We start from the raw sequence: 17,251 nt of genomic DNA, 5'->3' as shown, positions 1-17,251 counted from the left end.
GTCCCTTCTGCCATTCCCCCTCATCTCCCAGACCTGTAGTCCCTGGAGGGTCCCGTTCTTGCATCTTTCTTCTTCTGTATCCAATCCCGAAGAGTTTTCATGGAGTCTCATGGCTTTAAATACTGTCTGTATGCTGATGACTTCCAAATTCCCATTTCTAACCCAGAACTTTTCCCTACACTCTGGATCTATGTCTCAGTTCTTACTCCTTATTTTCAATTGGTTGTCTAATAAATATCTCAAAATGGACATAAACCGAACTCAGGATTTCCCTACCTCACCTCTATCAAATCTCCTCTTCCAGAATCATCAGCTAATTGCAACTATATTATTTCAGAAGATTCTCAGGCCAAAAACTTGAAAGTCAACATTGACTCTCTCTTCTACATCACAACCAGACCATAAGCCAATCCTATTACACCTGCTTTCAAAATATATCCAGACCTTGATCACATCTTACAGTCTCCACCACAACCACTCTGGTGACAGATACCATCATCTCTTACTTAGATTACCTCAACAGCTTTACAACTGTCTCTCTGCTCCTACTCCTGCCCTCCGAGAATCTCATCTCAACACGACAGCTAAAGCAGCACTTTCAAAATGTAAGGTTACATCATGTCATTCTCACGGACAAAACCATCCTATGGCTTTCTGTCTCACTCAGAGAAAATGTGAGTCTTCACAATAGCTAATGTGCCTGATGAGCTCTTGGTGCCTGCTACCTCTCTGACTTCCCCACCACCTACAGTGTCCACGCTATCCTTCACCCAAACCAAGTTCACTCCCACCTGAAGACCTTTGCATTTTGCTGTTCCCTGCATTCCCTTCAGGTCTCTAATCAAGTGTTGCCTTACCCATGAGACCTCGCTTACCTGCTCTATTTTTCTCTATAGCACTTAAGACATCAAATTTCTTCCCTTTTAAAACACATATTGTTCGTATTTTGAATATAACATATTGGGATGCATCTTATAATCAATAGCATGTCATGGTTTAACTGGCAACTTTTTTCCTTAACAGTACACAAAATAAGTCCTACAATTAATAGATTTTTGTTATATTGAAAGAGATATAGTTTAATACATTTGCTTGTTCATCTATTTCCCTTCACTGGAATGTAAACAAATGGTCAGAGGCTTTTGTTTGCTGTTTTCCCAGTGCCTAAAACCACACTCTGCATATATAAAGAACTCAGTAAGTATTTCTTAAATGAAAGAATTCACAGATCAAAGGCTTCACATTAGATGAAGTCATAGGAAATTGCAATTTACATAACTCAAAACCAGTCAAATACTGGCAATTTCATATGAGTCAACTTAATACATGAAGCATCAAAAAAAAAAAAGTCTTTATTTATCCCTGATGGCTTACTCATGTGGCATCCTTAATACTCTCAATGATACATGCGAATATAAATCCTATAACCATATCATCCTACCTGTTCACGTTTATTCTGAATCCATGAATAAATCATACTGGGTTGTCTCGCTGTCTTACCCTCAGCACTAACAGAGGTAGATGGAGAAGGATTAGAAAATTCAGTCATTTGCTGATCTAAATAAAAAAACAGAAAACAAAAAACCATGAAGGTGAAAACTCAGGATATCTAAGTCTCTGTAACTATGACATTTCAAATTTTAGAAAACAGTCCCCTTACCAGAAGCAGAAGTCCACAATCTTGGCCCTCTTCTTATTAGCTGAGAACTTTGAGGGGACCCATAGCAGGTATTTACATCAAAAATTCCAGCCATCCGATTCACTACACTAGAGCCAAACGGGCTTCTGAGGGGACTTCCAACATCAGGCGTAGATAATTTGGAGGAAAACAGTGATGTCTTAACTAATGGTGGCACTGAAGACCGAGGTAGCTGACTAGATTTCGGGGTCTGAAAAGTAGTTTCTTCTGTAAAAGAACAGATCCAGTGCTGAAGAGGCAACCTGAACAAACTGTACACATCTCAGGTTTTGGTTTCATGCATTTACCCAAGGCTCAGGAGCTTGGTTCCTTTGGGTTCACATTCTCAACATCCAGCTTTTACTACTGCAGCTCAGTGACCACTCGTGGAGCGTTCTACATCCTCTTCCGTCAGACTGGTGCAGCCTCTCTTGTTTTCTCCAACCCCCCCACCCCGCCCCCAAGAGAATACCTTCACCTTCAAGGTCAGTTTCTCTAAATCTAAGCCGAGTTGAACGAACCTACCAATTTATATTTTATTTTCAAACGACAACAACTTCAATTATTGCACTGGAATATGCCCAGTGTTACCGCAAGGTCCTACCGCAGCTGTTACTTGACTAAAACAAACCTGTACTGCGAAAGAGTACTGATAAAGGGTGCACATTTATCCATTTTCCACAGAATTTTTTCAAGTTAACGGAAGTCACACCAGAGATGAATCTGCCCAGATCCATCTACAAATATGATCCGTAAATACCTTCTTCGACAATTATCTTATAACCACCAATTTATAGATTCTGTTGTATAAAACAAAGGAATATTTTTCCAGCCACTTCAGTACAAGGCACAAAGACAAATAAATTACATTAGTATTCTATTCTATCGTCTTAATAAAACTGCCATAAAACATCAAACATTTAAAGTGCCAGACTTTGGAAATATTTGAAGAATCGATTTAAAAATTAAGACTGAGGTTTTTTAAGTTTTGCAAAATTAGAAACAAATTTTGACTGAGCAATGGGATGTGACAGCAATTTAAAGTAATGAATAATTCCTATTTGGTCAGACCCATGACACCACCCCCCCCAACCCAGGGTTAAAATGATCTAACATGCTAATGTGATATAACTAGCCTATTTAAAATCCTCTAATGGCACCCCTCTCCCTACAAAATGCAAACTCCTACCTGGACATACAAGGCCTCCTTCCATTATCAACCATCATCCTACCCATTCAGACTCCTTTGTGACAGACTTCCTTTTAGCAGTTACACTGTCCTGTCATTATTTATGTGCCTTCCACCAGAAGTCACTTCCAAGAGTGTATTTTCATCTTTGAATCTCTGGCTTCTAGCACACTGCTTGGTATATAGTAAGCATTCAGTAAACATTTGTTGAGTAAAATAAATGCTAATCCGAATGTTGAGAACTGAAACACTCTAGAATCCTTTACAATCTGACATTCATGGTCTTACCTAAATCATTTTTCATTTGTAATCTCTGTTTTTGGTCTATGGCCCCTCCAAAGTAATGATGCTTGCTGTGACCCATATAGGATTTTTTTTAAATATCAAGATTAATTGCCAACATTTAAAAAAGTGGAACATTTCACCCACAATATTTTTGGCTTTCAGGCTTCACTTAATGGGGGGCAGGGGGGCTGCGGCACACCAGCTCTAAATTCTTATAACCTATGGACTGAAGCTAACCCACGGCTTCCCCTTCGGGTGAAGCCCGCACTCTCAAGTTTACCACAGTCCTCACCCAGCCAGTTTTGCTCATTTTCATTCAAGGTCTGCCTCCAAAAGCCATGTGGACATTAAGACCTTTCATTAGTCTTACATTCCTAGGCCTCTTCTACTTAAGGAATTTGGTCAAATAGCCTCGGTCCCTCCACTGTACTTCTTGCCCTCAGGTTCCATCTTTCAAATATTCTATTAAGCTCTCTTAAAACAATGAATGTGATGCCCCCACAGTGAAATTGCTCAGTCACTGCAGGTGCTCTCCTCTGGGCACTGTCCAGCAACTATCTGTCTGGGATACTGCGACGAGAACAGCACCCAGTATGACCTGTAATGCTTCACCTGGCTCTGCACTTGAGGAAGCTGAAGGCTTCTACAGGATGAGCCACCACCGGCACGGCAGACTTAATTTCTTCAATCTATAATGATACCCAGGCCTTTTTCTTGGTTCAGTACAATATTCCATGTATTAGATCAATTTTCCCTAAAAATACATCCCTCACACTCATATATACATATCCTTAGATTAACTACCATCATCTTTCTTAGGAAACAAAATGTACATACTTTGCCTTCTTGCAATAATATATGAATTACCTGGAGAATTCGATTTCTTGGGTTCCACGGAGTATGAGGACACCATTCTCCCATTCGTAGCAGCGGCTTCTTGGTAGAGAACCAGTTTCTGAGTCATATCGTTTAAAAGATTCAAACACTCCCTTGAAATGGCTGTCCAATTGTGGGGATGTCCACCTAGGAGGTCCAAATACCAGCTTTTAAAATGTTACATAATCTTATAGTCACGTTCTCAATGTGAGGAGAAAACTCAGTAAGAAATCCTACATGACAGGGGCACCCGGGTGGCTCAGTTGGTTAGGCATCTGCCTTCGGCTCGGGTCATGATCTTGGGGTTCTGGGATGGAACCCTGCATCGGGCTCCCTGCTCAGCAGGGGGTCTGCTTCTCTGAACTCTGCCTCTCCTCCCACCCCCCACTCATGGGCTCTCTTTCTCAAATAAATAAAATCTTAAAAAAAAAATGTTACATGACACTTTGCATCAGGGCCCACTTTCCTTGGCTAAGCTACTATTTATACTCCTGTCATCTAATACACAGCAGGAGTTCAATAAATATTTGGACAAAATAATTTTCCAAAAAGTCTATGAGTAAAAGCTTGCAATTTTAGCATAAAACAAAACAAAACAAAACAAAAAACCTCTTACATTGGCTGCTAAAATAAAGCCAAACACTAGAGCATGGGTTGGGTGAAAAAGAGCAAAGTTACTTCCTTAGCACCACTGAACAGACTAAAGACTAAGACAATGAATACAAGCATGTCTTATGAGATGCAACCCATGACCCCCAGTGACCTATAAACTGTTGTGTCTGCCCCACTATGCTTCCTTACATTTTCATTTATAATAGCTCCTATTTGTTATTATATCTGTAGGAATAACACAGTATTTGATAACAATCACACTTTATAGAGAATTTACATTCTTTATTATTTAACTTAAACTACTGTGATCCACAATCTTGTAAAAATTCTCTTACTTCTCATTATCTTTTCATTTTCTAAGACCTTTATCGCCTACAACTGCCATGTAGAAATCAACCAACCAATCAATCTTTCTATGCTGAGAATAGCTGAGGAGTCCACTGAAAACTGGCTTCCCCACCCTAGGTGCCAAATAATCCTTCTCTCTTCACTTAGATCCCTCCCTAAATACTGTCCCCATTTACATACAGCTCAAGAGGACTATAACTTAACTGGCAAGCAAACAAAATCTCCATCAATAGGCCCCAGAATGTTTTGTACTGCTAGTAACTCAGGACCACTAAGGAACTATGTAATGGTCGAGTTGAATTTTAATAATATGCTCTAGAACGTAAGTTCTCTGGCAGAGAACACGTGAGCCTGTTGCAGTTTACTGGAGTATCTGGTGAAAGTATTTATCTTATAGAGAATCCCTTGGTGAACCTAACTCTGATAGGAAAGACTTGTTAATTTTCCACAGCATCAGCTCTGGATTTTTCATGATACCAAAAGGAGAGTGTGGCTCCAATCATTTTATGTAACTGAATTTCATTTCCATGTAACATTTAACTATAGAAGGTTTCTTTTATATGTGGGAATTGGCAAGTATGCAAAACAATGAAAAGCTGATTACAGAGATGAAAAGCTATCTAGGTTCCCTGTTCACTGGTGCTTGGGCTGAGATGCTTTCCATCCAGGAACAAGGCAGGGCACTGGCATAGTTGTAACAAGGAGTTTGTAACAAGTAACAACGGAGAAGTGTTTCGGAGTTGCCAAGAGCATCCTGGGGTCACCATCAAATCTAGTACTCTTTTACTCTTTTTTAAAGGGAGGCAAAGTAGCACGGCAGAAGGAGGGAGCTCTGTATTTGGGAGTCAAATGATAGAATTTCTTACTCCATCTCTGACATTAACTTTATGTAAGCCACTTAATCTCTCTGAGACTTAGATCCCCCATCTAGGGATTAGACCACCTGATTTTCAAGACCCTTTGTAGCATTAAAACTTTGAGGATTCTTAAACTATACTCTTCTGCTCTAAAACTGTCAACCTACCTCATAATTTCTTCAGGTTAAGGGAATGAGGATGCTGAAGAAGATAATACATAAGAGTTTAAAAATACTTTTCTGGAAATACAACTTCTAACCACAGCAATGGAAACACTTACTTGCATAAGATTTAAATCAATACTTCATTTAATGGACTCACAGCTGTGTGATATTGTATTAAACACATCTCTCTCACCAAAAATTTTAAATGGAACACTTTCTGCACACACAAGCCCATATCTGTTACTTTTAGCAATACCTGGTTGGCTAAGGCTAAAAACTTCCTGTCTTCGTGAAGGAGAATACTGAGAAAGCAACATCAGGTCCTGCAAGGCCAAATACTAAAAGGGGAAAAAAAAAAATACACATTATTTAATTTTTTTAACTTCTACATAAAAGCTTATTTATGAATTGGGCTCAGCATTATATATGTAAGGGAAATTAGTTGAAATTTTTCATGAAGTAAATACTTTTTCACTTTCTAGAGTCCTGGAACTTTCTTGCTTCTACCCTCTGTAGGCTGCCCCACCCACTGGCGGCTACAGCTACAGATCTCTCTGTGTCTTTTCCCACGTCTATGGTGGGAAACTTAAAACATCACTTCCTCCTGGAACTTCCCAGGCTTCCCTCACACAAACATATATTCACACAGCTCTCAACCGTGGCACTTAACATAATTTATTGTAATTGCCTGTTTACTTGTCTCATCTGGTTCCACCCACTAAACTGTGAGGCAGGGACTGCGTCTTACTTGCTACCACATCCAAAGGCAGTGCCTGGCACACAGCAGACACACAACGTATGTTGTACTTTTTTACTGAAAATCTTCATTTTATTTCCTGGCAAACCCCTTCACTCATCATTCAAGACACCATCACTTCTGTGAAGCTTTCTTGTTTTGGTTCCAAGCAGAGTAAGTGTTTTGGTTCCCACTGCACTTGCCACAATAAATTTTCATTATTTTGTGTATCTGCCTTTTCCATTAGGCTGTGCCACATCTAATTCATTATTATGCCTTAAGCAACTAACAGTGACTGACACCTACCGAGTGAATACAGATATGTTAAGTATCCCAATGAGTACCTGATATTTTTGTTTATCTAATAAATTAGTCGTAATAGATGTTTAAAGATAATCAGACCCTCAGTGGTTCATTTTCTTATTAGTTTGTAACTTTTCTAGAGTGTATTCCAAACTCTGGGTTCCATTTTCTTCAAATTCTTTTTTAAGCACTATGATCTCTTAACAGGATCACACATATTGTAGATCTACTTTAAAATTTTAAAATACAATTTAAATCAAAACAAGTTATTCTCAGTTTCATTTGTAAACTTACTACAGCTTCTTTAAACTCTTTTGATTAAAATTGATTTTGGGATCATTATCATTCTTTCTATTTTAAGAGAGTTCACTGTATGTGTACACCTATCAAGCACCACCTTTGATGATAACAACCAACAATATTACACGAGTAAAAATACACCTTGACTCAATGATAAAAAACAAAAACAAAAAACAAATGAAAAACAGCATTTTGTTTTGCTACCATGAGGAGTTTGTGAAAAGCTAACGCACATGGTTGCATATCATGGTATTTCATGTTTGGAAATATTTTTATATCTATCCTAAATATAATTTGGCTTGTACAAATTAGCTTATATCCTTATATTTTAGTCACTTGGAATGAAAACTGAAAAAGTAAACAGCATTCAATGTAGCATGTAGTTGATTTTTTACAATACTGGTACTAGAATATTCTAGGCCCTCAAAAAATATATCTAAATACACTAAATATTAAGTCCATTCCATAAGACAAGTTAGAGATGACTGTGTAAAGACACAAAATGCACAATTCAGATACCTTTATGATGAGGGGAGGACTGCTGTTCAAAACCTTCGGGAGGCATTCATCTGACTCTTCTGAAAATGGTGGCTGAACAGGGAACAGATGAGCCTATCAAATATAATCAAATATCAAGACTATGAAGATAATTATTTTCTTGACTTTATTACATTCAGTAAGTTAACACTAATTGAATTTATTACAACAGGAGACAATATAACCAAATTAATATCTTCCATGTTTTAATAATAGGTTGCATTAAAATTAAATATACCCAAACACACTACTTTCTAAGATGTTACTCTCCCAATGTGATTAGATCTCTGGCTTCCAATAATAGAAACAAATATTCTCTGAAGCCACTGAAGGATACAAACCTACAGAGATGGTAATATGAAACACTCATTTTTTAAGACAAACACCTGGATGATAAGGACAATGGAATTCCCATTCATTTAAAATCATTTCAATACAAAATTTAAAACTTTCTCTCAAAGAACAAATATTTTATTGTCTTATATTAAATATCTTAATAGTAGTTTTAACAATAGCTTTTAAATAGCTTTTAAATAAAGCTAATTTAAAATGCAGGCATTTAGTATGTGCTCAATAGAGAAATGGAAACCTTCAGAAGAGAATGACACTACAGATAAAGCAGAGTAAGCTCCGCTAGCAGTTCATTCAGTTTAGTTTCCAAAAATCAAGAACACTAACACTGTTCCTTATAGACACAGACACAGACACACACACACACACACACAGAGTAAATTATGGTTACAAATGATGCGTCCCTAATGAAGTCTCAGAAAAGAGACCGAAACCCAACTTACTCAAAATGGCTCTGGGCACAAGAGCATACTCAGTGCTCTGCTATAAATAAATCTGTGCACTTCAAAACACAAAAGCATTAACAAAAAACTCAATACTAACCTCTGTGGCAAAGATTTTGAAGAGTATCCATGAGATATACCAAGTCATCAGAAGAAAGACACCACACAGCCAGACATGGTAGAGTAATGAGAGATTCAAGAGGCCACGCACAGTGTCAAGAGGCCTGTGAAACTGCCTACGGAAGCAGAAATTACTGTTTAATCCTATGGGGAAAATACAATCTAAGCATTTAACAGACTTGGGGCCTCATAATGAAAAACAAATAAATCTTATTTCTAAATAATAATGGTGATACAGACTCCTTTCCTTTTACACCCCATAAAATTCTCTCCCTAATACTTTCTTATAAACTATGTAAGGGAGCCCTAAAGGAAGAACAGACCTAAATTTGTGCTCAGTTTCTTGTGTTCCAAATCTTCACTGTCATTTACTATGGAGGAAGAATGAGTCAAGCCTATAAACCAACCCTTAGAGGCTGGGTAAAATTTTACTATTGTTGCTCTGTAGTTTGATACATAACCATTCAACAAGACTAGCACCTCTCCTGGGCCAGATTTCAGCTTTATCTGTACACCCTAAAAACAGTTCCACAATAGTTAAGAGCACATGGCACTATCTAAAATCACAATCTTTACTTTTAAAATAATTTAAGAAACTGTTAGAAGGCTAAAAGAAGGGGAGCCTGGGTAGCTCAGTCTGCTGAGCATCTGACTTCAGCTCAGGTCATGATCTTGGGGTCCTGGGATCAGCCCCATGGGGCTCTGTGCTCAGCGGGGAATCCGCTTGTCCCTCTTATTCTGCCCCTCCCCACACCGCACAAGCACTCTCTGTCTCTCTCTCAAATAAATAAAATCTTTAAAAAAAAAAAAAAAAAAAAGCTAAATAAAGTGAACACTATTTTACCAAAGCCTTGAATAGATCAACTGGCAAAGTCATCATAGTCCTACAATCACACAACTAGCAATTTTAAAAACAGGATTAGTACCTCTGGCTCTGCCATTTATCAGTGCTGTGATTATGTTAACTGCTTGACCTAACCCACCTCAATTTCTTCATCCATACAATGGTGGCATAATCTCTTTCTACCTCTTATGGCTATTATGAGATTTAAAACACCTTATGTTAGGCGTGCCCAGCATAGTGCTTAACACTTCCTGGGGAGAAGAAAGTTATTTTCAGATTTTAAGTAAATATTTATTGAGGGCCCACCATATATTAAGGACAGTATATTAGGCACTGCCATACGAACAAAATATATTTTAAGTGAAAGAAAGAAAAAAGTACTATGTTAAATTACAATCAAATATCATTATTATTTTTCTTTTTCCATTTGACCCAACGTAAAATTTGGGCTAACATAATAAATGACCCATGCATTTAGTTTCGTATCTAGCAATTAAGCAGAGGACAAAACTACATTTTACCTAGGAACTTTTAAAAGTTAGAAATTGAAATCCACACAAAAAAGAAATTGAAATCCACAATGTAGAAACCATAATATCTTAAGCACCCACAAATACCAGTATCCTCACTCCCGAAAAATGGTATTAGTTAAACCCATATATGACACACAAAAAATCTCACGGTAGAATAGCCAATAATTAAAAGAACAAATACTAATAGAGAAATTTACATTTATTTGCCAAGTAAAGATTAAAGCTTTAACTATGTGCAAAGTACATTGGGAATAACTAGAGCAATACACCCTAGTGCTGCCACTCGATTGCCACTTAACGACCTTCAACTGGTCCCATGACCCTGTTCAATTTTGGCTTCCTTAGAGGCAAAATTAGAATAATACCATAGCACTGTGCTCACCTACTACAACATAGCAGAGAATGATGATTGAGGAGAAAAGCAAACGAGAGGTATGTCCATGCAACTCAAGAAATCCACTTTTCCATAATATAAAAGCTATATCTAATAAAAAACAAATTATCATTGCTGACTTCCAGGGAGAGGAACTGGGTGACTAGAGACTGGAGCAAAAGGATTCTTTTTAACTGTATACCCTATTTTATGGCATTGAAATTTTAAATTATGTGAACTAGGTATATTCCAAAATGAATACCATTTTTTAAAAATTTAAAGGCTAAATCTGAACAACACATCGGGAAAGTGGCAAACACCTAAAAAGGATGGAAACTAGCAGCATGAAAAATCAGACTTTTCATCTGTCACTTACTCATCTATCTGAAGGTCCATCGCAGTGCTAATCCAAGCTTTGGGGATATGGCCTGAGAGAAAAAAATACCACGCTATGAACATAAAAAGTTAATATATAAAGCAAATCTTAACCATGTTTTGTAATATGAGGTTGATGAGATGACCAAGTAGATACCAAGACCTCAGTCAGAAAGCTAGATTGTTTGATTAGGAATGGGCAGGAGGGGCGCCTAGGTGGCTCCATCAGTTAGGCGTTTTAACTCTTGATTTCAGCTCAGGTCATGATCTCAGCTCAGGGTTGTGAGATCAAGCCCTACATGGGGTTCTGTGCTTAGCGGGGAGTCTCCTTAAGATTCTCTCCTTCTGCCCCCTACCACCTCCACTCTAAAATAAATAAATAAATCTTAAAAAAAAAAAAAAAAGGAATGGGCAGGAAAAGAGAATAATTTCTAAATATACGAAGTCCTTGCTTTGCACAGGTCAGATTATGTACATATTTCAGTCATACTTCAGTGGTTTAGTTAAATCACAACAGTCCCCCAACAACACAATTCAAATTTCAGTTACCACGGTACATTTACTGTGAGCAACTGAATATAGTACTTCTAGCTTTTCAGTACACAAATCGGTATGTAGATAACAGATACACACCACAACTTCTGACTAATCACATCCCTTCTTTCTAAGTCTGCTGGCCACTGGTCACTGACGTCTGTTATTCAGTTCAGGCACAGAGAGCAAAACATGTAATTGTGCTACCTCCTTGTCTCCCTGAAAAGCCCACATAACATTTTACAAAAATGAGTAACTGAAAGAGGAAACTGGCCAAAAAGACCAAAGTGCAACAAAGAAATGAAAAGTGGTAACTCCTGAAATGAAATCTGAAATGGAACATAAATGGGATTACAGAAGATACAGCTGACCACGGAAATGTTGATGCGGCTGCTATGTCAGCCCAAATGTACAACTGTAGGGAACATCCAGGCTCATGGTAGCAGGTTAATAAAAAACAATAAAGTGTTAACCTTAGAATGACAATTATAAGAGCTATGTAGAAAAATGGGTTATTTAAACTACAAGTGAATGACGTGGACAACAGAATGGCCTATACCCAGTGAGAACAATTCTGTAAAATTATTCCATAGAAAAAAGTAGGGTCAGAAAGTTATATAGGTAACCCCTGCTTTTCCAAAGTTTGTGTTATGTCACTTCATTTCTATGAAAGGCCTATGCTAGCACCTGTTTGCACCAACTGAAAGAAATCCACACTTAAGAATAAGGCACAAAAGCGAAAACAGCATTCAGCACGAAAACAGCACAAGTGCTGAGCAGGAAATCCGCTCAGCGTCTCAGCATCAAGCCTCCATAGCTTTCACTGTGTCAGTGAGCACCTGTGCTTTATCTCCATTTGTTTTGTGCATCCATTAGCAAGATGTGTCCTGAAGCATCAGAAAAGCCTGAGAGAGGTTATTTTGGGGGTGGGGGATGTTCAAAACTCTTTCCCTGTAAATTAAAGCTAATTGCTACTTCACTTTGTGCCATTTCGGCTTACAAAAGGTTTCACAGGAACTCTCTACTTTCAGATAGTGGGGAAACCTATAGTTTGAAAACAGTATTTTAGGATGTTGAATTTTGTTTATATTATTATGTGTTGCTATTGAGATTAATGTTTTCCATTCAACTTGAACTGCTCATCATATTAAATAAGTACAAGTATTTTTGTGTTTAAAATTCATGTTAATAAATTCTATAAGGTTCCCTCAGCAGCAGGATATTTCCAGTATATTCATACCAAGTTACAAAAAGTTATAAAAGGAGTATGTTATTTATAGAGTAATATACAGTATTTTCTTCTTTTTTAAAAAAGAATTTTTTTTTATTGTGGTAAAAACCACATAACAAAATTTACCATCTTAACCACTAAGTGTACATACACCATATACACCTTGTGCAACAGATCTCCTGAACTTTTTCATCTTGCAAACTGAAACTCTCTACCCACCGAGCAACAACTCTCCCTTTCCCCTCCCCACACAGCTCCTGGCAAGCACAATTCTACTTTCTGTTTCTAAGAGTTTGACTACTCAAATAATATCTCATGTAAGAAGAATCATGCAGTATTTGTCTTTTTGCGACTGGCTTATTTCACTTAGTATGATGTCCTCAAGGTTTATCCATGTTGTAGCTTGTGATAGGATTTCCTTCTTTTTTTAAGGTTGAATTATATCCCATTGTATGTATATACCAAATTTTCTTTAACAATATTATCCCTTAACTAAATACTCTATGACAATCTAAACAATGAATCAGTTGGACTAATCACATACCTAAAATTAAGGAACATACAAATACAATCAAAAATGACTTTGAGGGCGCCTGGGTGGCTCAGTTGGTTAAGCGACTGCCTTCGGCTCAGGTCATGACCCCGGAGTCCTGGGATCGAGTCCCACATCGGGCTCCCGGCTCGGCAGGGAGCCTGCTTCTCCCTCTGACCCTATCCTCTCTCATGCTGTTTCTCTCTCTCAAATAAATAAATAAATAAAATCTTTAAAAAAAAAAAAAAATGACTTTGAGGGGGTGTCTGGGTGGCTCAGTTGGTTAAGCGACTGCCTTCGGCTCAGGTCATGATCCTGGAGTCCCAGGATCGAGTCCCGCATCGGGCTCCCTGCTCGGCAGGGAGTCTGTTTCTCCCTCTGACCCTCCCCCCTCTCCTGCTCTCTCTCTCTCATTCTCTCTCAAATAAATAAATAAAATCTTTAAAAAAAAAAAAATGACTTTGAGGGACGCCTGGGTGGCTCAGTCGGTGAAGCGTCTGCCTTCGGCTCAGGTCATGATCCCAGGGTCCTGGGATCGAGTCCCGCATCAGGCTCCCTGCTCCACGGGGAGCCTGCTTCTCCCTCTGCCTCTGTCTCTCTCTCTGTCTCTCATGAATAAATAAATAAAATCTTAAAAAAAAAAAATTACTTTGAAACTGACATTTTCTGAGCTATGAGCTAGCACATACATTGTATGAAAAAGCAGAAATTCTTACCAAGAAAATAATACACGATGCAGAAATTTCTAATCAGAAACAGTGATTCCACACAACTATGCTTAACTAACAAGAGCAGAGATCTCCTGAAGCGTAAGAACTTGTATTGCTATGAAAAAAAAGAAAAACAGAATCAAATGACACATCCAAGAAGAGGTTCTATTTCATTCTAAAGCAAACACATAACTAAAACAGTCCACATATAAAAAACATAATCATTGTATAAAAAAACAAAGTTTATTCCAGAGGTAAAAAATCAATGATTTCTGATGATAAAATATTTAATATTTACATCATACAGATCTCGTTAATATGAGAGCAGAAATGACAAAATTAACAATACTGATCTATACTTAAACTGAGGACTATGGAGATGGAGTAAGTACAAAAAACATGATGATCAGAACAACAGCAGCTAACATTCATTGGCTGCTTAGCATGTACCATGTACTATTCTAAGCACAACCCTATAAAGAAGGTTCCATTATTATCCTCATCTTATTAATGAGAAAACTGAGGCACACTGAACCAATTTACCAGTTAGCAAAAGGAAAATCTGACATTTTAATCCACGCAGGCCAGTTTCAGAGACTTCAATCTTAAATATAAGGTACACACTGCCTCTACACTGTTTTTAAATGCTATCTGCAAGAAAAACTAGAGGCAGAAGAAGACACTAGACTGAGTCAGGAGACCTGAGTTCTAGTGCTTCTCTCTGCAGCACTGAGCAAGTCATGTCTCCAGTTATCTGTGCGATAAGAAGGCTGACCCAGCTAAACAGTGCATAAATGAGTAGTACCTTCAATTCTAACAATCTAAGAAGTATCAATTAAGAAAAAATGTGAAATGCTTTTTTCCTGATAAAACTACACTTCTTGTGAAATAAAGATTATTAGCCCCCCTCCTCTCCCTGCCCCAAAAATGCCAATGGAAAAAATATTTTTAAATTATTGGAAAGAACCTAAGGAAATTTAATGAAGCAAAGATGAATTTCCCAAATTCTGGTCTTCTTTTGTGCTTCTATTACGACTGATCCTTCTTTAAGAAAATTCAGAAGCTAAAGAAAAGCAAATAATTATATACATAGGTAAAAGTTTTATCTTCATACCACGTCTGTGAACTCCTACAGCATCTTACCAAAAAGCAGCCCATATGAATACTTGGTCACTAAACACACAGCTTCAAGTATCCTGGTTTATTTGGATATGTTCAAAGTCTGAGATATGGAATGGCACAATTCCATGCAGCCATTGGATGCTAACCTTCTTACTTGACCCCCCAATAAAAAGGGTATAGTTCCTATACTATTCCTACTGAAGCTCTCACCTCAACCATGACTCACAAGGGTCCAAAGAGGCTAGGGAAACAGGTAGGCATTTCAGTAGATATGCAGAGAATAGCTAATATACCCTCTTACTGCTCCGTAGCTGAAGTGTTTTTCAATTCCCTATTGGGTTTCTTCTGTGATTTGGCTAGAAACTAACCCTTTACTGAGGATTTATTATGTGCCAGGCTCTATAATTCTTATCTCATTTAATACTTTTAGTCTTGTTGGCCTAGAACTTGCCAAGCCCTGTCTTGATGTTCATCCACTTCTTTGTCCTCTACTCCATGCTAATGTTCTGCTTTTCCCTATCAGTCTGTCATTAAGAATATGATAAAGACAATGGAATTGGTTTTAGAACTATAGACTAGTTTAAAGAAAAATTAGTAGGCTAATGGTAAATTGGTTAGAATTAGATCTTTAAAAAGATATAATTTTTCATAGTTACATGAAAACTGTAGTTACTGAATAATAAGGACAATATAAAACTATTAATGGAAGCTCCACCCCACAAGATATATGTTATAGGTCCTACATATGTAAATGTACAGAAAAGAGCCTAGCAGAATATACACTAAACTGGTCACAATTATCTCTGAGGCAAAGATTGAGACTGGCCCCAGAATGGCCAAAGGGAACTTTAATTTTATCTACAGTATTTGAATATTTTTTAATCAAAATGTTACCACTATACTCTTAGGAAGAAAGCTGACAGGCAGCACCAAAAATAATGATGATGATGATGATGATGATGCTAATAATAATGGTTGTTATTGCTTGTAAAAAAATTCTTATTTTGAGGTCTAACATTCTCTGGTCAGCTTGGCCAGTTAAAGAAGAAAAGTAAATGGCGATTGCCATTATATCACTTTATGGAGGTTCAGAAGAAGAAATAGGCCTGATCTCACATCAAGCTTACAATTTCCTGATAATCCTGCTTTCCTTAGCAACTTAAAGCGCATTAAGGGAAGATCATACAATGCACACCAGGCTCTTAGGGATAAGCAAAGAAAGCTAAGGTATGGTGTCCTCCTTCCCCTTCAATCTTCTGAGAAGGTAAATCTACACAGCTGGGAAACAAACACAGTTACAAACGAGATAGATGAAAAACTATGATCCTGGGCACAAAGATTCATCATTTCAACTGCTCCTGCCCAAATCCTGACCTCCCTTATTCCACTGTACCCACCCAACAAAACCCCTATTCCAAGCATCCCCAGGCTGGAGAGAGCACCCAGCCGGGCAGACCAAATACTATACACTCACGGTTACAAGAGAGGCCCCCAAAATATATTTTGGCCAAATACTGAATGGCCAAATGTCAGAAGTTAACCTTCTGCCAAAGTTAAACCTGAAGTAAAAGCTAAATATTACCATCAGAAGAGAAACTTCTGGGATACAAGAATAAATCTAAAATTTTGTCAATAGAAATTACAAAATAATTTAGTAGTCAAATTTTACAAATGTGACATTACATGGTAGGAACAATTTATTAGTACTATCAATTACTGGTCTGCTCCTACATTTACTCTACTGCATGTCTGTGATGTTAAACAAATGGTCACTTTCAAATGAGGTCCAGGGGGAAGCAAGGTATTTTGGGGTATCTCATTTTTCTCTAACACTTTTCTTCTCTATATTCTTAATTATATTTGGATCAAATATGATTCAGCATGGATATTTCTGTATAGAATTTCAGGGTTTTTCCTCCTTGTAAAATTTTAAAGTGGCAAAGCTGATACTCTGCTTTTAATTCATCTTCTCAAAATGTGAAGAATTTCTAACTGGGACTCTTTCTTCATACACTCATGGTTTGCAGGGAGGTAAGGGCCAGCTCCTTTTCTGTGAGCACTACCTCTTTGCAGTACGTGAATTTTCAACAGATTGTTCTCATGGAGGCAAAAGGCAGGTAGGAACTTCAGTGAAACCAGAAGCCAAACCTACACACCCTCATACTCTCATGACATGTTTGTTTACATGTCACTCCCTC

General features: G+C 37.7%; 1 protein-coding gene across 1 annotated transcript in view; it reads right to left on the bottom strand.

Annotated features, from left to right (window-relative positions):
• NDC1 (NDC1 transmembrane nucleoporin) overlaps nucleotides 1-17,251 on the bottom strand; it is a 42,842-nt gene that overhangs the window by 16,630 nt on the left and 8,961 nt on the right. Inside the window, exons 6-13 of the mRNA XM_035018513.1 lie at nucleotides 13,938-14,046; nucleotides 10,926-10,977; nucleotides 8,780-8,915; nucleotides 7,868-7,960; nucleotides 6,266-6,347; nucleotides 4,020-4,175; nucleotides 1,661-1,906; nucleotides 1,442-1,557 (exon numbers count right to left, since the gene is read on the bottom strand). Coding sequence (XP_034874404.1) covers nucleotides 1,442-1,557; nucleotides 1,661-1,906; nucleotides 4,020-4,175; nucleotides 6,266-6,347; nucleotides 7,868-7,960; nucleotides 8,780-8,915; nucleotides 10,926-10,977; nucleotides 13,938-14,046 — 990 coding nt within the window. The remainder of the gene's footprint in view (nucleotides 1-1,441; nucleotides 1,558-1,660; nucleotides 1,907-4,019; nucleotides 4,176-6,265; nucleotides 6,348-7,867; nucleotides 7,961-8,779; nucleotides 8,916-10,925; nucleotides 10,978-13,937; nucleotides 14,047-17,251) is intronic.

The sequence above is a fragment of the Mirounga leonina genome, unplaced genomic scaffold (genome assembly GCF_011800145.1).
Source record: "Mirounga leonina isolate KUSES-001 unplaced genomic scaffold, KU_Mleo_1.0 Mir_173, whole genome shotgun sequence".
NCBI classification, from domain to species: Eukaryota; Metazoa; Chordata; class Mammalia; order Carnivora; family Phocidae; genus Mirounga; species Mirounga leonina.
The sequence above is the reverse complement of the archived record's forward strand: the minus strand, read 5'-3'. Positions and strand labels throughout refer to the sequence as shown.